Consider the following 21,281-nt stretch of genomic DNA (forward strand, 5'->3'; position numbering starts at 1 on the left):
GCCAGGACCTCCTCACAGCAGGGCACAGAAGTCAAATGAAAGCTCTGCTTCCACATCCAGCTCCAAACACTGCCCACTGAGGAGACCACAGCCACTGCCCTCCCCATCACACTGCCAGCTACCACGAACTGCTGGCACACACCAGTTGTGATCGATCTTGAGCTGGAGAGCATAGTAAATATCTTCATCCAAGAAGCCCTTAAAACAGAAGGGAAGGCTTAAACCCTTCACCCTCCTCAACATCAAACAGCAGAAAAATTCGGGTGAACAGATTCAAACAAATCGACGTGAGCTTCAAAACGGAGAGCACAGCTCAGCAGCAGAGCTCAGCCAGCCCCAGGCCGACCTCAGCACCCGGAGACGTCCCTCGCTTTGTTCCTCCGCTGGTGCCTGAGCTCCTGGGGGTCGAATCCCCTCTCCCTGGCCCCAAAGAGAGCCCAGCCAGGGGTCCTGGCCATGTAGTCTGCCGCGGCGAAGGGCGCGGAGCCGCCGCTCCCCCCGCGCTCCCGCACCAGCTCCTGGAAGCGCTCGTAGTCGATCCACGTCCACCACTCGCCCTCCACCTTGAACTGCAAGGAGAAGAAAGGTGGTCATCAGCCAGGGAACCGTGGGGAGGAGCACAGAACAGGGTCAGGCTCAGCTGAGCTGGGTGCTTATGGCACTGGTTACCCAGCTCGGAGGTTGTTTGGGGTTTTCTAGCCACGTTAAGGTCCAGGGTAAAGTCAACGGTAACTTCCAGCCAGAAGTTCATGTAGAACTGCTTTAATAGGGAAAAAAGGAATTATGGTTTTTACAAAAAAAAAATTGAGTCAGAAATTTGGATTCTCTGAATCAGAAATTCAGATTCTTTGACTCAGAACTTCAAAGACCCAGAACTGAAGTGTTTCTGAGCCACGGCTCGCCCACGGGGTTTGAGGACAGATGTGTTAACAGGGGTCAGTGGGGACCTGGCAGTGCTGGGGAACAGCTGGACTGGATGATCTGAAAGGTCTCTTCCAACCAAAACAATTCTATGATTCTACTGGACCCTACCATGACTTCAGCCCCACTTTGCCAGGAGGAACTCTTCTCTTCCATGGTGCAGCCCAAAGCCTTCCCAGATGTGGCTGCACTTGACAGACATCACTTACACCTGAAAGACCCTGGTTTGGAGAACTGGAAGAGGAAATACCTAAGTCTGAAAGTAATGCTCCACCAAGGTACACCTCAATGAAATGACCTTTCCTAAGTTATATCCAAAGCCCAGGTTCAAAGGATGCAACAACAATTCCAGAGCATCCAGGGCCTGGCAAAATGGTGCAGGAGCAACACCACAGCCACGGGCTGCAGTGACTGGGATGGATCTGGGTGACTCTTGAAAGGGGCTGTGTTTGGGAACAGGAGAAGCTAAAGAGGTTTAATGACATGAATCCTCTTTTCCACGTGAGAATTTTAAGACTTGCTTATTTTGACAAGCTGAAGCTGCATTTGTCTAGCAGACCTGCTCTGCTAATTTAGCAACAGCCTCGACTGAAGCCTCAATTAGGATTTCTCTGAGCTAAGAGCTTCTTATGCACTTCATCCAAAAAAAAAAAGAGCGAAAACAGACTGACTCCCTGGATTTTTTTTCAGAAACCTGATGGCTGTGCATTTAGAATGGCACTTGACTCCCTGCCCAAGAGCTAAAAGCTTTTTTGGTTGGGGAAACTGCTGAGACCAGCAAAATTTTGCACTCAAACATTGCTAACGCTCATCCCCCGCTGGCGGCGTCACTGCAGGAGGACTCTTGTAGGAGCTCCTCCCCTGCTCAGAGTGGGCTGGGAGGCTGCAGCCAGCGTGGTGGGCAACAAGCCTCACCACAGGTAACCTGCCCAACGCTCATTCTTCACAGGCTGACCCAGAGGCCACGCTTCAGCAAGGCCACTTGTCCTTTCCAGCATGCATGGCCACCAGTGAAGCAGAGGAGACAACCCATCACCTGTAAAGCAGCAGGTCCCAAAGAGCATCCAGGTTCAGGAGACCTCAGCTTCCCTCCCAACACATGTGGAGGTGCCAGGTGGCAAGTTCACACCGTGTGTAGGGCTACCAACGGCATCCTGGCCTGGAGCAGAAATGGTGTGAGCAGCAGGAGCAGGGAGGTGATGGTGCCCCTGGATTTGGCACTGGTGAGACCACAGCTGGAGTCCTGGGTCCAGTTTGGGGCACCACAGGATAAGAAGGACATGGAGGTGCTGGAGAGGGTCCAGAGAAGGGCAATGGGGCTGGTGAGAGGGCTGGAAAACATGCCTTAGGAAGAACAGCTGAGGGAACTGGGGTTGCTTAGTCTGGAGGAGACCTCATTGCTCTCTACAACTACCTAAAAGGAGGTTGGAGTGAGGCTGGTGTTGGTCGCTTCTCCCAAATTACTGATGATAGAACAAGAGGAAATGGCCTCAAGTTGTGTCAGGGGAGGTTTCCATTGGATATTAGGAAGAATTTCTTCCCTGAGAGAGTGGTGAGGCACTGGAACGGGCTGCCCAGGGAGGTGTTGGAGTCACCATCCCTGGAGGGGTTCAAAAAATGAGTAGATGCAACACTTGAGGCCATGGTCTAGTGGAAAGGGAAATGTTGGAAAGGAGGTTGGACTTGATGATCCAAGAGGTCCTTTCCAACCACAGTGATTCTATGATTCCCTGCTCCTCCTCAAACGAACCAACACTCAGTAAATTCTCAAAGTAAGGACAAAAAAAACCCCAAGGGACATGATCCTTTTCTCCAGGCTTAACACCCTGAGGTGTTCCTCACAAGACTTGTTCTCTAGACCCTTCCACACCTTCATTGTCCTATTTTGGACACACTCCAACCCCTCAATGTCCTTCTTGGAGTGAGGGGCCCAAAACTGAATCCAGGATTCAAGGTGGGGCCTCACCAGTGCTGAGCACAGGGGCAGCATCACATCTCTAGTTCTGTTGGCCATGCGCTACCACAGACACAAGCCAGGGTGCTGGTGGCCTTCTTGGCCACCTGGGCACACGCTGCCTCATCTTCAGCTGGCTGTTGACCAACACCCCCAGGACCTTTTCTGCCAGGCAGTTTCCAGCCCCTCCTCCCCAGGTCTGGAGCATTGCAGGGGCTGGTTGTGACCCAAGTGAAGGACCCAGCACTTGGCCTTTTTGAGCCTCATCCCATCGATCCAGCCTGGCCAGCTCCCCCTGTAGAGCCTCAAGCAGGTTAGCTGGCCCCAAGGCAACCTGCCCAGACCCACCAGCTTTTGGGCTGTGCTCCTGAGCAAGGCAGGATGCTGAGAAGTGGCCTGGTGAGTGGCAGGGAAGGACCTCTGCCCTCTCCTCCCTTCATCACTCTCTCCCCCTCACATCCAGCACTATGTTCTCTTCCCCAGGGACAAAACCACTCCTGTGTGGGACAGGCCTCCTGTTGCTCCACATCCTGGACTCCAGCTAGGTCACCAAGGTGAGGTTTTAAAGGCTGTGGAATTGTGACCCCACCTGAGTGTGCAGCTCCTGACCCAAGGCAGCTATTCCAGCTGAGGGCTGCCTGGGATTCATTACAAAAGCAGATTAAAGAATATTAAACATTTTTAGTGCTGCAATAGCATGGCCATAAAACACGAAGAAATGGGAGCAATCCTTTAAGTGTGTCATGGAAAGCAATTACTTCTGCTGAGGAATAAAAACCAGAGAAACATGGGGTGGGGGAGAGTGGCCTCAACGGCCCACAAGATTTACAGATTGGATTTTAACAATTTTGTGATTATTCCAGAGATAACAAAGGCTTTAAGGCTCAAAAATAGTTTGACAACATCCATCTAACAGGGAAGCTAATGCCAAACATGGGCGTTACTTCAGACTGATGCTGTCAGGTATCTTATGGAGTTTTCCACCACCTGGTTAAGTCTTTTCAGGTGATAAATGCATCCACAAAAGACAAATGACTGAAACCCTTCCCTTGGTTTCCTTTTTAAAGCTAGCATCATAAAAAAAAAAGTAATAAAGCTCCTTCAGCCTGCTCTGAAGCCAGGCTGTGTTGTCTGGAAAGGCAAACTTCACTCAAGCAGGAAGATGACCCAGGAGCCAGCACACACCTTCCCCTCAGAACTCACATTCCCAAGGTCCCCAGGCTCTGGTCCCCATGGTCCCACCACCAATTGCTCCCTCCAGACGTGGCCCCAGGGCACAGCAATGCAAAACCTGCCTCATTTTGGCAGATCCTACGGAGCCAGGGTGAGGAGCTCTGCCCTGAGCAGGCCATGGAAATGAGAGGCAAAGGAAACGAGGGGAAACTTGTCATGGCTTTGGAGCCAGCAAAGCAGATCTAGGTGTGATGGTGGACCACCACTGGGGACATCTGTCAAGGGCCTGCACACCTCTGCCAGGAATGGCATGGATGGAGCCAGGGGAGCCACAGAGTCACAGAACATTAGGGGTTGGAAACATAATCTAGTCCAACTCCCCTGGCAGGATCACCTAGAGAAGGTCACACAGGAATGTGTGCAGGTGGGTTTTGAATGTCTCCAGAGAAGGAGACTCCAGAACCTCTCTGGGCAGCCTGTTCCAGTGCTCTGTCACCCTCACCAAGAAACAGTTTTTCCTTATGTTTACCCAAAACCTCCTATGATCCAGCTTGTACCCATTGCCCCTAGTCCTGTCACTGGATGTCACTGAGAAGAGCCTGGCTCTGTCCTCCCCAAACTTGCCCTTTCCATATTTATAGACATCAATGAGGTCACCCCTCAGCCTCCTTTCCTCCAGGCTAAGGAGACCCAGCTCCCTCAGCCTTTCCTCATAAGGGAGATACTCCATTCCCTTAATGGTCTCAGTGGCCCTGCACTGGACTCTCCCCAGTAGCTCCCTGTCTCTTGAACTGGAGAGCCCAGTTCACTCTGGATGGCAGCACAGCCTTCTGGCATCAGCCACTCCTCCCAGCTGACAGAGCTACCTGCCTGTGGTTGTGCTGTCCATGGACACAGCCAGTCCCTCAAACAGCCTGTAGCAGAACTAACCTACAGCCTGCAAAGGCAATGAGGAGCCAAGGCTACAATGGAGAACCAAGTTACCTGGGAGCATCAGAGCATGGCTAATGCTTCCCTTTGCTCTTACAGCTCCCAAGAGTGGATAGGAACAGGAATTTTCTTTCAATTATCTCCTGTAGTAAGTTTACAGCTGCTTCAGCTGCAGAGGAGAGAAGCTTCTTGCTACTAGAAACCCATCAACATTCATGAAGAAGAACCACGCTACACATTTTCTTATCTACACATTTGCATAAGCAATTTGGAGGGGGTAAATAAGTCTGCATATAGATCGAGGACAATACAGTAGTACAATTTCCTACATTCCTCCAGACAGACATAATTGCCAAGAAGCAAACAGGGGGTTTACACAAAGGGCTAAAACACGGAGGGGAGGCGGAGATGGTGACACACGGAACGCTCACGCTCAAACAGGGAAGTGGGCCAAAAATCAATTAGTTTGTCCTAACAAGGATGATGTTAGATTTTCTTCCAAGAAAAACACACTGAAACATTCACTCTGGTCTTTCTCTAAAATATCTCTCTTTTCAGGAAAGGGCTGAAGAGGATGATATCCTAAGAGGATAAAAGGGGTGCAGCAAGGCAAAACCTTCTAGCAGCTCCTTGCAGGCCTCTGGAAGGCCAGAACCTGTCCCCAGCAGGGAGAAGAGCCATGGGAAGCCTTTCTCCAAGGAGCTGTGTTGCAACGCAGCGTTCCTGAGGAGCTGAGGGAAGACTGGGAAGGGAAAGCAGAGCTCTGGGTCTTGCAACAGCTACTCTTTAATTACTCGAGGACACGAAGATTTAGGGGTTTGACAAATGGGTTCTTCCCCAGGCAGATGCACAGGGTTTAATGGGTAGATACAGCAGTTTTAAGCATTGTTTTAAAGACCACACACCAAAAAATCCATCGGTGGTAAGCAGGGAATGCAGCTTGTGCTGCAGGGGCAGGGAGGCCCAGAACCTGGTGCAGCATCACCCAGGACAGGGAGATGCCACCAGTCCCCCAGTGGCTCTGCCAGTTGCCACTCCCAGCATTTCAAAACCTGCCAAATGTTTCAGCCAGGGCTTATTTCGATCGTTAAAGGACCGTTTTCCAAAAGCAAGTCTCAGCAAGTCAGCTTTTATGAGGCCAGCAGGTCCCATGTTTCCCAGTCCACACTTTTATGTCCCATCCCGAAAAAACAAATTAAACCCAACTGCCAGCTCTGCTCTTAGACATCCAGAAATGATTAAGCCTTCTCCTGGCCCCAGTGTTAAAACCCCAGCCAAGCCCCAGGAGCTGACAGCTCTGAGGGGCTCTGTGCTGCTGGGGTGCCCTGCTCCCCATCTCCTGCCCCCAGGGAGGGGCTGCACAGCCCCTTCCCACCTGCCACCCACCAACCAGCCCCCCCAAGGGCCAACACCAAGGCTGCTGCCCCCATTAAAAATAACTTAGTGCACAAAGACTTTTCTTCTCTTAATAGTAATAATGCATTCAGACCCACCAAACATTACAGTCCCTGCAGCACCTGAGCATTTACAGAGCCCCAGCATGGAGGGGTTGGAAGGGACCTCTGGAGATCATCTCATCCAACCCCCTGCTCCAGCAGCTCACCCACAGCAGGGTGCCCAGGATCACATCCAGGTGGGTTTGGGATCTCTCCAGACCAGGAGACTCCACAGCCTCTCTGGGCAGCCTGCTCCAGGCTCTGCCACCCTCAATAGTGAGGGATTTATGAAACCCCCACTACTACCCCCCATTCACAGTCTTTCCTGAGAAGAAAACCTATCTGTGAGTTTTTGGAGGAGCAGTCAGGACACCCTCAGCAGTCTCATCTGCAGCAGCTCTCCTTGAAACACATTCTTTGCAGAACTTAAATCTTTTCTTTTGCTATCAAGCCCAGGCATTGTTCTGGGGAGATGGAGTGTGGCTTTGCACACAGGTCTTAAGCAAATTGATTTATTTTTAATTCTGTACTTCTGCATCTATGGTCCTGAAATTCAAAAAACTTGTTTTCAAGTTGAATATTCATATACATAATATTGAATATTCATATCTATATATGAATACAAAAATCTATCCTGGCTCCTTCTTATGCTGGCCGTGTGGCAGGGCAGGAGTTAAACCCCATCATCCCTTTTGTGTCCACTTACATCTTCATTGTCACCAGAGTGACCAAGGGACACCTCAAGACCCCAGGTCTGCTGCAGCATATCTGACCTAAAGGAACAGGACAAAGCTTGCAGAGAACTGCTTTGTGAAATGCATCCACATGTTTGATGGGGTAATGGACACATCTGGGTTTTCTATCAGGGACAGGCAGAAGTCTCAGGAACTGTCCAGATGGTGCAGCTGGACTCCTCTAGGCTGCAGGAACTGAGGCTGTGCCTTGAATCCTGGCTTCAGTTTTGGGCCCTTCACTCTAAAAAGCCCCTTGAGGGGCTGGAGCGTGGCCAGAGAAGGGCAACAAAGCTGGGCAAGGGTCTAAAGCCCGAGTCTGGTGAGGAGCAGCTGAGGGAGCTGGGGGTGCTGAGCCTGGAGCAAAGGAGGCTCAGGGGAGACCTTCTGGCTCTGCACAGCTCCTGACAGGAGCCTGGAGCCAGGGGGGGGTCGGGCTCTGCTCCCAGGGAACAAGTGACAGGACAAGAGGAAATGGCCTCAAGTTGCAGCAGGGGAGGTTTAGGTTGGACATGAGGAAAAATTTCTTCCCACAAGGTTTGTCCAGGGCTGTGCCAGGCTGCCCAGGGCAGTGGTGGAGTCCCCATCCCTGGAGGGGTTTCAAAGCCATGGAGATGTGGTGCTGAGGGTTTGGTGGTAACCTGACAGTGTTGGGTTAATGGTTGGACTTGAAGATTTTGAAGTTCTCTTCCAACCCAAATGGTTCTGTGTGCTAACACCACAGCAGCCAAGGCTGAGCGGGAAGCTGGGGCAGGCAGGGTCATCTTGCTCTTGACGTGGCTGAGTTACCAATCCTCACCTTTCTGATTCCCCTGCTGAGAAATACCATCACACCCTCCCACTCCACCTTGCTTCCCAAGGTCACCTGGCTTAGAAGCCTGTAAGGTCACTGGTACCTGACACAGGAGATGTCCAAGCAGAGGGCAATGCCACGTCGTGCTGCTTGGGAGCTGGCCACTACTCCAGACTTGCAATGCAGCAGCTTTAAGCTACTGGTTTTCTGTCTCTGGTCTCCACCATCAGCCACGTTTTCTGGGCAGGACATCAAAAAGGCAGCTGGAAAAATGATCTCGATGGCTCCAATCCCAAGCTCCTCAATTTAAATTTGAAGACAGCCAATCATTGCAATAAACAAAACAGCTTTTACACTTTCACACAAGCTATTATTAAACAGATCATATACAATGGGAGAGCAAAGTGCACTCACATTACCCAACTGCTATGACTATTTTTTGCCACCTGCCAGTATGAAGCTCTCCAAGTCAAACAAATAATTCACTGAATTAGTCCACACAGTTTCTCACCTAATTAAGGCTCACAATTATTTAAGCCTCCCTTTGTTTGACACTGGAAGTGACTGAACTGGAGTCGCTCAGGAAAAGAAGAAGAAATATTGTAGATAAATTCATTTTAACAAAGTCATATTGCTTGTTAAACAAAAAAACTAAAAAAACTTTTCTTTTTAATTACCTGTTGTAACCTGAGGCTTTATGAGGCAGGAATTAAGATTAAGCTGGTTATTAAGTCACAAAAGTGAGCAACAGAAGGTAATAGCCAGGACTCCAGACATGCAGAGCTGAGAGTCTCAACTACATCCTCTCGTGTCAGCTACTCTAAAGAAAAGATTCATTATTAAGTTTGGGGTTTTTAATCCCTACCTGCTCCAGAGCAGAACATCTCCTCTGCCAATTAAGCCAGGGCTACATCCAGACAGTTTTAATTCCAGGGGATGGAAAGAGGATTACTTTAGCACAACTGTGATCTTCTTTTAATAACTAACAGATCAAGCACAGCAGAGCCACCTTCTGATTTGGAAGGAGACAAGGGAAAGGAAAAAAAACCTCCAGGAAAGATAACATTTTGTCTTCCTGCCTGCACTAAGGCTGTTCTTTGGCTACTCCCCACCTTGTTCTCAGCTGGGGAGTCTTCTGCTGTAGACCCAGGGATGTTGCCCCTACTTAGTGACCTTCTGACATGAAGCAGCAACCCAAGTTGTCTTTCCCCTTGCGTTGACAAGGTCTCACAGGCACAGGGTGGCTGATGAGTGAGCAGGCTGAGAATGTGCTCCCAGTTCTGGCTTTGGGATGCTGGGCCACAAGGACAGCCTACACCCTCCAAAGGATTTGCAAGGCAGGAAGGAAATAAAATGGGATGGACTATTTTTCTCTAATGTAACCCTTGTTAGTCGATCTGCAGCTGGTAGTTAAGTGTTTCCTTTTCCTCCCTAAATATAGATGAAACACTCAGCATGGAACAACTTCAATGCCCTTCACCCAACCTCTTGAGCCTTCTGCAAGCACAGCCAAGACACACGTGAAGCCTCCACGGCCCACCTGAGCCCCCATGGTACAGAGCTTGCTGGAAAATGCAGTGGGAAGGAAAAGGCTGATTCCCTTTTGCTGGCAAGATTTCCTGGTTGATGGAGAGCGATGGGCACCTTTGACCAGGCTGCTATCTCCTCCCAGGTCATCTCAGTTCAACCTACCCATGACACCTGCCTGGGAGGTACCCTGGGTACCCTCAACACTGCATTTTGGTTATGGGAAATCAAACAACTACAGGGATCTTCCTAAAAGCACCTGCCTTGGGTTATTTTGTGGATGTCAGACTCAACCTGCCACATTGGAGAACCCAATGCTAACCAAGACCACATCCCCCAGGGAAATATCCCAGCTGGTGAGCCAAGGGAGGGCTGGGGCACATGGCTGCATCCACACCATGAGGGAATGTCTGCATCCAGGGGCATGGACTCAGATCTGCCTGGGCAAGCCAGGCATGGCCATTTCTTAAGGCAAAGAAGGATGCTGACAGCCACTTTCCTGACCTCACCAGCCATTCATCTCACCCTGTCACCTGAGACCTCCAAAGAGGGCAAAAAGAGCTGGGATTTCAGGGCTACTCCCTGTGCTAAGCAAGGCTAATTAGCAGGGAAATCAATCCCAGTGTCCAGGGAAGGGGCAGGGATGGTCACAGATTCCAAGCTCTTTGAGGTCAGTGGGACATCTCTCACTTCCCAAGACCCACTGAGTCCCAAGAGCTTTCACAAGCACCTCACCTGTAACTGCAGGGACACTTGGACACCAGGTCCACAGGGAAAAAAAGAATAGGAGGGTGTCAAGACTTGAAAGCCTAATGGTAGATTTTTTAAGACACTGAGGTACTCCCCCAAAATGCAACAGCTCTTATCTCTGTATTGCCTCTTGATTTCCTGAGGAAAGAAAACACCAGGCATGCAAACTGCAGTTTCTTCTACCCCAAAACTCTTTTTCTACCTAAATCCTGGGCCTTAAGAGCTTAAATCCTGAATTATTATTCATCAAGGAAGCAGATGCCCATCAATGATTGCCCATAAATCAAGGAGCAGAGGCTATAAACAAGCTGCATTCTCTCTGACACCTCCAGACTCTTTCACACAGGCTGGAATTTCAATGCTGGCATCTCAAATTATCCATATGAGCATTATTTGAACACCTCAAAACTCAGACCTAGCAGGAAACAGGGAAATAAATCACACTGCCTAATGATTTTTATTACCTTCTTCCTGCAACTGCTTAACTTTTTTAAAGGCACCTTTGATTTTGCAATTACTCACTGCAGTTTAATTGCTCCCAGAGCACAGGTTTTCTGCAAATAATACACACTGACAAATTTTATTCTCCACTGGAGCCTGAAATTCAGAATTAAACGTAATAGAAATAAATTTAGGTTTTATTAGTTATTTTAGTACTGAGTCTAGGCTGTCTCCAAAAGATGTCCTCTCCTAATGGCTTTGGAAAGCAAAGGAGCTGTTGAATTCCTCCTGGGCCAGGATCAATCTATTCTTGCTACTAATGGTGTTACTTAAATTACGTGTCAATAAGTTTGGTGGCAATCTGGTTCCTTTCTTCCCCTGGGCCCTTCGCCTTAGAAGGGGAAAAAGAGTATTTTGCATTCAAGGATTTGCTCAGGCACAGTTGCCAGGGGCAACCACCAAGCCCCAGACTGTAAATAAAGCAACTTGAGGGTGAATTCAACCCAAACTAACACCAAGGATTCTGGTTCTCTCCCTTCACCACCGTTGGGATAAAACAGCAAAGAGCAGAAGTCAGCAACAGTTGTGGAACTGCACCAAAGTTTTCAACAGTGAGACTCATTGTAGGCAAACACTGACCTAAAATACTTTGGATCTTTTGGAAGGGGTGATTTTAACCTGTTATTCCCCACAAGGGAAACCCTTGCTCAAAGCAGCTGCCATTGAAGTGAGAGACACGAGAGCGTTTGGGACTCCTGCAAACACACACAAAGAACATGCCAAGAGTAACTAAAACCATCACAATTAGCAGAAGAAGTAGCTGCTCCCTCAGCTGCCTAGCTAGCACATTATTATCCAGTTCTATTATCTTTCTAGTAAGTTTTTCCAGAGCTCAGAAATGTTGATATTTTGATATTTTGCAGATCTTGTATCCTTTTAAAAAAAAAAGATTTAATTTGATTTCTGATACTTCAGTTGAATTTCAGATTGCATTGATGCTATTTACAAAGGGACCCAAGTTTCAAAGAAACCATTTTACACCCACACAGGCTGCTGAGACATCCTTGGCCTTGTGAAGCACTCCAGTAGCAGAAGAGATGCTGGGCTGGTGTCAGAAGGCAGCACCACTACCTGCTCTAATGCCTCTAATTGTTCTAGGTGCTTCATTTGTCCTGCAAAACAGTTTTGGAGAAAGGCAGCTCTGGTTTCAAAAGGAAATCATCCTCTGTGGACATTCACATCATGTCTTCTGCCAAAATTATTTCTTCAAAGGAAGAAAAAGACATTATTTCAACTCTGGTTGAAAGGAAGGAGAACTACACTTCTGACAGATACCACGAACATCCAGGAGAGAAGGAACACAGCCCTGACCTACATTCTGGTGTAGGTTCCTCACTGAGCTGCATAGATCACTGAAAACCATCATGAAAACATAGAAACAAGACAGAACCAGCTGACCCACATCCACAAGATTTGTTCTTGCCTTTCAAAAAATGCAAAGTGAGTGTGGCAGAGCACACAAGATACAACACCAAGCTCCTCCTGGAGCTGTCAAATGCTTCTTGCCTGGAATGTCCCAGCAGTGCTGTGAGTTATCACATGAAATTATAGATTGCTTTGATTGGAAGAGACCTTTCAGATCATCAAGTCAAACTGTCCTTCCAGCACCACCAGGTCACCAGTGACCCATGTCCCTCAGCCCCACATCTCCATGGCTTGGAAAACCCTCCAGGGATGGGGACTCCACCACTGCTCTGGACAGCCTGGGACAAGCCTGGGCAATCCTTTTGGGGAAGACATTTTTTCTAACATCCAACCTAAACCTCCCCTGGAACAACTTGAGGCCATTTCCTCTTGTCCTATCACAACCAGCTGCTACCCCTTTTCTGATAGAGATACTCTGCATTTTTTTTTCCCCCCCTAAGAAGTGTCCAGCTCATTCCAGAGAGGAAATGCGTTGGAAGAAGGCAACTGTGCAACACCAAGAAGAAGACAGCAGGTGCCAGACCCTGGCACAGCCTCACCTTTTTGTGAGCTATCAGCAGGCAGTTGGAATGCTCGTGCTCGCAGGCGATCTCGTAGTCGGGGAGGAGGTGGGCCAGCTCCTGGACAAAGTGGACCACCTCCTCGTGCCAGGGGACGTTGGCCATGGTGAGGCTGCTGGCTGAGCTCTCCCCGCAGTACGTCACACCCTGAGAAGAAACACAGAGACAGTCACTGTCAGCTGGACCCTTCACAAGCTCGGGGCAGCGCCCCACAGCAACCCCTGGAACGAGTCTGGTTTGTACCCCCTTACAGCATCACAGGCAGTCTTGGGTGGGAAGGGACCTTTAAAGGTCATCCAGTCCAACCCCCCTGCAGGGAGCAGGGACATCTGCAGCTAGAGCAGGGTGCTCAGAGCCTTGTCCAACCTCACCTGGAATGGTTCTAGGGATGGGGCAGTGACCACCTCTCTGGGCAGCCTGGGCCAGGGGCTCACCACCTCACACTGTATCTTATGGAAAGGTGGAAAATTTGGAACTGGCATCAAAACCTGGTCTCTCCCCCAGTGATGCACCACCAAGCCACTGTCTGGGGAGGCCTGTGCCCACGTGTCCCCAGCCATAAAACACAGGTTAGTCTTTATCTTGGAAAGTAGATTTAAAAGCATTCAAATGGAAGATGCTCATGCTCCTGTGCTACCAAGAGACCTTCTCAAAGGTCACGTGGTGTTGCAATGTGACATGCCTGGAAGAAAGCCTCACAAACAACCAAAACAACACATTGATATGACACTTCTAGAGATAACTATCCTACATCCCACAGAAGTAAGGACTTCCCCCCTTCTGCCACTGTCCTCTAGCACCCACACCTCTCATACCAGCCACATGTAAAGCCATCCTCCCCGACTGTGCCCAGGGAAGCTCCTCCAGCTGTACAGTGCTGGCTCTCCTTGCTTCCAGCTGTTCACCTTCATGACAAGAGAACTAAAATTGCTCATTTTAGCTGTGGACAATTGCTGCAACTGCCCCAGAACAAGGCCATTTTGGCAATCAAGATGAAAAGACAGTCCCTGCACTCCAAAATCCCTTTTCTGGCTTCTCCATGGTGCTCAGGCAATGAGACCCAGGTCACCGTGACCCAGGGCTCTGTGAATATCAGCATTGGAGACTGAGTACAACAGCTTTCTGCACATGATTGTCTGGATCTTGAGATCTCAAGGTTCTTCTCAACTACTGGTCATTTTATAGAAAAACTAAGATACTCCCACTTTTGGTGTAAGAAATGGGGATCTGTAGAGCATTACGTTTCCATGTGCAGCGTGTCCATGTGTAGATGGGTTGGGCAGAGGTGCCCAGACCAAGCACTGGCAGAGCTGTGGCTCATCAGGAGAAAGGTGCAGATGCAGATGCTGGCAGGGTAGCAACAGCCTGAGCCCAGAGGAACAGCAGATTTCTTTTAAACACTTTTTCTTCCAAAGAACAGCAGATGGAGGGGAATATCCTCAAGCGTGCAGATCATCCTTCTCTTCTGTGCATGCACAAAGTGTCTGATTCTTGAAAGCACAGAGTAAAAATGACTACAAAGAACTGAGATGGTGTAAAAGTGGAACAAAGCACGGGAAGTCTGTGAGCCCTGAGGTCTTCTGAATACAAGTGCTAATTTTAGGCTCAAACCAGAGGGATGGAACTGGGCTTTAAAGATGGAGAAATGGTGAATTTGCATGGTCCAGTGCCACATCATCCATTCCCTTCCCTGAGACCTCTGCTAAACCAGAAGCATCTTCCCTGGGGGCAAAAGCACAGCTCCCCCAGAGAAAACAGGGCTTTGCTTCTGCCTCCCACCTCATCTAAGTTGTTTTCCTGCAGCAGCCCAGCACCTAATTATCCTTAATGAAGCCAGCAAGTCAACACCCTCCTGGAAGGACATGCTCTTCCCCTCTCTTTACAACCTGGAAAAGAGAGACAATGATTTGCACGGGGCTCTTGGAAGCAAAACTAACACCAGCACAGTACAGCCAGTGCAAACACAGTCAGTGAGCACACAGATTATTTTTCAGGGCCGAGCACATGAGCAAACACCCAAAACCATCAAGGCATTTGTAAAAACACCCTCCAGCTCATCTCACTCTTCCTATCTTTTGCTGAAAGTGAAGCAGCAGACAGTGAGGACCTTTTGGGAGAAAGTCCACCTCTGCCTGAGCCTCCTGCACGTGCCCAGGGAGGGTGAAGATCCAGCCTTAAGCTGGTGCTGTGGGGAAACTGATGGTTTGAGTGGGATTGACTTGCTGACATTAAAAAGCAGCTTGTGTTGTTTTGGTCAAAGGCCACCAGAACAAGTGAGGAATCTCTGTCCTCCTACCCCTGCAGAAGGAGCCCATGCTGCCCTGTGAAACACAGTGAGCTGAAGCAGTCACCCCAGAGGGAAAGGCCCCAGGAAGCCTCAAGGGGCTTCCAGCAAGATTGATTTGGAGTGATTGTGGATCTCCAACCCAACACCAGCTGCCAGCCAAAGGGCCAGCACCGTCGTTCATGAGCTCTCCTGACTTGGCAGAAGTAAGGTCACAGTGCTGGCATGTTGCATCTGCTCCCCAAAAAAGCCATTTTTTTGGGAAGTACCCAGCACGTGCAGGCTGATATGACAAGCAGCTTGTGAGGAGCAGCTGAGGGAGCTGGGGGTGCTGAGCCTGGAGCAAAGGAGGCTCAGGGGAGACCTTCTGGCTCTGCACAGCTCCTGAAAGGAGCCTGGAGCCAGTGGGGGGTTGGGCTCTGCTCCCACGGAACAAACCATTGGACAAGATAAAGCAGCTTCAAATTGTGTCAGGGCAGATTATGTTGGACATTAGGGAAAACATCTTCCCCTTGAGGGTTGTTCCGGGCTGTGCCAGACTGCCCAGGGCAGTGGTGGAGTCCCCATCCCTGGAGGGGTTTCCAAGCCGTGGAGATGTGGTGCTGAGGGACACGGGTCAGTGGTGACCTGGCAGTGCTGGGGCAATGGCTGGACTTGAGGATCTTACAGGTCTCTTCCAACTTAATTCTATGATTCTATTCTATGACCCTTTGGGCAGAGCACAGAGAAGCTTCCCACTGCACATCAGTCTGCAAAGCTCTGTAGGTCACTAGTGTGAAGACACAGGAGTATGAGTCTTTGGGGAAAGTGCTCTTCTGATCACTTTCTGGAAGCACACTCAAAACTATTGGCTAATTTAGAAGTGGCATGGTTCAAAAGACACCTTCATCTCAGATTTAACTGCATTAAGTCAGCAGAGGTACTGGGTTCTTGCTCCAGCTCCTCTTCCAACCACCCAATAGAGTAAATGGACTGAAGCAGTGCAACCCCCCAAGTTCTCCTACATCCCACTCCACCCAACTTCAGCCTCATCCTTTTGAGAAATCTCAGAATGTAGATTTGATCACATGAACCCCCTAAACTAGTGATTCACTCTTAGCCATCATCTCAAATTCACTACTGCCTTGCTCAATCTTTAATTATGTTGGAAGAATTCTCATAAATTAGCTCAGCAGTATGTGGCTTGCTGAGATATATTGTTTCCTTCTTTCTTTCTGGATAAAACTAATTAAAGGATCATTGAACTGATTTAACCTGTGGTTTCACAACACAGGTCCCAAACCCACCAGCACCCAGAAAGGGAAGCTCACACAAGAAGCACCTTTTCTTTTTGAGCCCAAAGCCCATCTCCTCTGCACCTCTCTGGGTGGTTTCATCACCTTTGCTCTTGGGCTGAGCTGTTTTATTCCAGTCACAAAACCCCATCAAGCACCGGTCTCCAAAACAAAGCACACAATTTTCTGGATGATTATGTTTTGCATTCAAACATTTTTCCTCTGTGAAGAACATTTCTACTACTCTTAAGTGGCATTTGCATCCACGCTATGTTTATGGCACCTGGCCCCAGCTGATGCTGCACTCCTAAGACCTAATTTACCTCCACTGAAGTTGAACATGTCATGTCCAGCAATAAACAGAGACAGATCCTTTGCAAACACTTAAAATTATAGCAAGGTGAACCACACAGTGCTTGAATCGGGCTACAAAAGAAACAGGACTCCTGCTAATTAGAAACTGTGCAAGTTTTGGAGGCAATTACTTTCTAGCTGGTGAATTTATGAGGGACCTCCTCTATTAATCTGCCCGAGCAAAGGATATTAGAACTGCACACCATAACTCAGAGCCTGTGTGGAAGCAGGTTGACTGTGCACGACCACAGACAAGTCAGGGGAGTGCCAAACAGGGGAGTACATTAATTTTTTAGCCCGGCCATTAAAGTCTGAAAAAAGATTTTAAATGTTTTTGGATTAGAGCAGCCAGCCACGCAAATAACAGCATATGTATCTCCCAAGTTCAGCTCTATAGATGCAGCTGCATACAGCAATATTTTCCCCGTGCTCATTATACAGATTATGATTTGAGCATCATGAAAAATGTATGACTATAGGGGGGGGAAATTCTTAGGAAGCTCCAACATGACTCATTCTTCTAATAAACTTCAAAGATATCACTTACAAGCGAAGAAAGCGCCGAGGCAAATGGAATAACTAAGTGCTGGGATGGCTGATTAACTCACAAGCACAAATCAATGAAAATCAGCTTAGCAGCACACCCAACGAAAGCACATCAGCTTTCAACTTCCCCAACTTCTTAAAACTTGAGTTAATTAACAGTGCTGATACCACTTAAAAAATGTGAACGGTTGATTAGGGCGGTCATGTTACGTTTTTCAGTAATAGATGAAGACAGTTATTAAGACATCAAGTATTAAGAAAGGAAACCAGCCTATTGTAGACCCTAAGCTCTTGTGCCAGCTTCCCTGCAGCAGCAACATCAATGAGGCTGCCTCTTAATTAATCTTTAATAAGGGTGCTTTTAGCATCCTAATCGTGCCACGTAGCTTTGGCCAAATACCTGGGAACGGAGGAGCCTTTTGAAAAGCATCTCAGCTCTTCTTGGTTCTGCTGGGACAAATCCAGAGTAACCATGGTGGGCATGCTCTGGATTTCTGTGCTGCTGTAACGGAGCTGGATGGGCACAACTGGATTCATGCAACACCTTGTGCCAAGATGATTATTGGTGCAGCAAGAAGCACATTTCTCCCACTGCAATCTGGCTCCTTGATGGAGATCTGGACAGCCAGCAATCATTTTAATCCATGGGGCTATGAAGGAAGGATACTGGGGAACTAAATATCACAGGGCTTTGTTTCTCAGCTCTGAAACTGCAGGCTGCCCAAATTTATTACCAAACAAGAGAATTCTCTTAACTCCTAGCCCACAAATTATAACTTTGTTTAATTGAGGCTCGTGTGAATTAACAGAAACCCAAAAGTGGTGGCCAAGCTGCTGAGTGACAGAGCCACTGTTTAAAAACTGGGGCAGCCCTGACCCAAGACAAATATAAAAAGCCTCAAATGACACGTTGATAGATTGTACTCTCTGCAATAAAAACACTTATGATCCAAGCACTGGCATTGTCCAAATTATATACACAAGCTCTCTTCCATGTCTGCTCCTCGCTGGAGTGGGTTCAGGCTCGTTGCTTGTTTTTAATAATCCCTTTCAAGTTGATTTAATGAAGGACATTGGTTTATTTGTGTCAGTTAAATCAGAAAAGCAGGAAATGATCAGTGATGCAGCAGAACCCCAATATTTAACACCAGCTCTCCAGAGGCACCACATGTATGGCTATATGCAGAGAGGTGCTACAGAGGACCATAAGTCTTCAGAAACCCTCTTAAAGCCAAATGAACTTCTCCTGTAAAAGTTAAACACTGAAATTCTGGATGTAGTCTCTCATTCCAGCTCTTCAAAATAAACCAATAGAGATAGAGGGAAATGGCCCCATTTAACTCATTCACCCGCCTGCCCTGTTAAAGAATGATTGCACAGAGGGAGGTGGGACAAGTAGAAAGCCAGACTGGAAAGCAGGAGGTGAATTTTCACCCAGCTCCTACCCTGCCTCACCTTCCCAAGCTGCAAAACCCAGTCCACAGTGCCAGCCTTTCTCCTGCAAACAAGTAGCAAGGCATGAACAGAAATTCATTATTACAGGCTGCTAGTTGAGCACAGCAAACTGGGACCATCACACTCAACCAGTCTCCACACACACTCTATTTTCTACAGCTTTCCTTGGTCATCTCTAAAAGCCTCACAAGCCTAATGCAATTTCCATGCCCTGTGCTTCCCACTCATTTTAGATACTAACCTTTACTGGAACACAAGAAGTAGATGAGAACAATCTATTTTAGCTTGGATTTTCATCAGGCTTACACGTGCACCCAAACCCAGTGCTGGACTGCAAAAATTCTTCCTCAATTTCAGAAATGTATTTGTATCTAACTACAGGCTTGGACTAAAGACTCACTTTTGGAAGAAACTGTGGTAGGGTAACTGGAAAACTCTGACATTAAGTGGTCAGTTGGTTTTGGGGGGGGGAATTGTTTGTTGGTTTTGGTTTGGTTTTTTTTTTTCAGGTGTAGAAATGATATATTGTTCAGATTCATTTAATTACAAGGCACTGGGACTAGGATTTTTTTAAGTCCACCTTCTCTTCATCTAAATGCAGACTGGAATGGCAGCAAGACTGAATAGCTTTTTAACAGGTGAGGGCAAGCACCTCTTGCTGCCTGCAATTAAAAACTCATTAAAGCAGAGCTCATTCTGCTCATTATTTTAAGCACTTAAGTTATCTTTACTGCTTAATACAATGAGACAGAGCACACTGGGACAGATATTTCCCTCTGGTCCTACCTTCCAGACATTTACATGGTCATTTTAACTCCATAGCAGAGCCCCAGATGCCAAGAGCAGGAGCTGCAATCCCAGAACATGACCCTCAGCTCTGCTCATCCACCAACACAAGCTCAGCACCAGGGTGCTGTGATGGAGCTGCAGAGAAATCCTCAGGGACCAGTGCTTCCAAGGGGATGAAACCTGATTTCATGAAGGCTTGAGGAAAATCTGTGCATTGCTACAACTCATCTTTGCTCTGCCCAAGTCCTGCCTGCAGACAGCACCATGGTATCAACAGCCCTCAAACACAGGACAAGGCAGACTGGCCTTTTTTTTGGTTATTATTTTTCCTTAAATTAAAACAGATGGTGAGAAGCAGCAAGGTTGTGCTCAGGCAGGAGGCAAAAGCTGTAAGATGAAGCTCCACTTCAGCAAATACAGACCTGCTTCCCTGGGGACATCATTTCACCTGCAGCTCTGAGCAGAGCAACCATATCTCCAGCATCACTGCTGAAGGAGCTCCAAAACCAGAAGCTGTGTTTGCCAGGGTGAGAACTTGACACACACATTGCATGTGCACAGCCATAAAGCTACTGACAGCCTGGAGAGGATGTGTAGATACAGCCACAGTTCAAAGGTGCAAGTGGGCTCTGAGCAACCTGCTCTAGCTGCAGATGTCCCTGCTCAGTGCAGAGGGGTTGGACAAGATGACCTTCAAAGGTCCCTTCCCACCCAAACCAGTCTGTGATTCAATGATTTAATAACCACACGACTGATTCTTACTTTACCTGGGTTTTACACAAGGGTAATCAAGGCTAATTTCTATTGGCTTAAATAAGAGAATAGGGTCCCACAGAGTTACACTGCTGTAGATACTCATGTAAATGAGAACAAGTATTAAGCCCTGCAAGAATCTAAATCTCTATCCACTGCACCCCGTGAGCCTCTCTGGAGCAACAGTGGATTAGCAACATTCATTTTAAATGAACGTCATTTATCTCAAGTATTTAACCAGGAAATCCCACTGAGTTGAGCCTCATTTTCTGGCAGATGCTTCGCAGGACCTTGTAATATTTTTCTGTTTATTTGCTTTGAGCAGGACCTGGGCTTTGCCTTTTTAACCTAGCACATCAGGGTTCTGATAAAGAAAAGCTAAGCCTTAGCCACATGCCAAATAGATTTTTCAATATGCTTTGTTCTCAGAGGAAAAGAAAAATTACTTTTCATCAAGAATATTGAGTCTTTTGGGGGAAAATTCCCAGGTCACCAAGGCTGTGTGAACACCACAGCTGCTGGGCTGGACTAAAGGCCAGCTACACGCTGGCAGGAGTTTTAGTCCAAGTGCAGATCAATCCACAGAGTGCATGAAGAGGAATAGGGACAGCAATGACTTGTGCCAGACCTGAACACACCCCAACCTCACCTGTCTGTGCTTGGGTCAGAATTTAACTCCTGACTTTCTGTACTACTGTATCAGGCATCACTTTGAAAGCTGTGGGATCGTGTTTGTGATCCCTCTGCTTGGATACACTCTGCTTGAGCAATCACAAACTCCCAGGCTTCAGAGGGTATGATGCAGCCCCTCTACTGCTGCTCTTTGCAGAGAAGGACATCTACCCACCATTTATTCCTGAACACTCAAACACCACAGGAAAAAAAATTCAGCTCTTTACTTCATTCTGCATCTGCACAGGGAGAAGCAACAAAACACCTTGAAGTATTCTCTACCCCTCGTTTGCTCAAAAGCACAGCTCAGATGCCTCTGAAACCACCCCAGTGGCCACCTGCACCAGTGATCCTGCCATGAAAGAAGGCTCATCTCATGGGTAGGGAGCTGGACAAAAGCTTTGCAAACCAGGACTAAAGGGAGGGGATCCTGCCCCTCTGCCAGCTCTGGGG

The 21,281-nt window shown here is 48.0% G+C and overlaps 1 protein-coding gene across 1 annotated transcript in view; it reads right to left on the reverse strand.

Annotated features, from left to right (window-relative positions):
* Nucleotides 1–347: 347 nt before the first annotated feature.
* Nucleotides 348–21,281, reverse strand: part of LOC103774231 (S-adenosyl-L-methionine-dependent tRNA 4-demethylwyosine synthase-like) — a gene marked incomplete at its 5' end in the record, with an annotated part of 24,071 nt that continues 3,137 nt past the window's right edge. Inside the window, 2 exons of the mRNA XM_008941619.1 lie at nucleotides 348–569; nucleotides 12,681–12,848. Of these exons, the coding sequence (XP_008939867.1) occupies nucleotides 348–569; nucleotides 12,681–12,848 (390 nt within the window). The remainder of the gene's footprint in view (nucleotides 570–12,680; nucleotides 12,849–21,281) is intronic.

This window comes from Merops nubicus, unplaced genomic scaffold, assembly GCF_000691845.1.
Source record: "Merops nubicus isolate BGI_N331 unplaced genomic scaffold, ASM69184v1 scaffold1876, whole genome shotgun sequence".
In the NCBI taxonomy this organism is placed as follows: domain Eukaryota; kingdom Metazoa; phylum Chordata; class Aves; order Coraciiformes; family Meropidae; genus Merops; species Merops nubicus.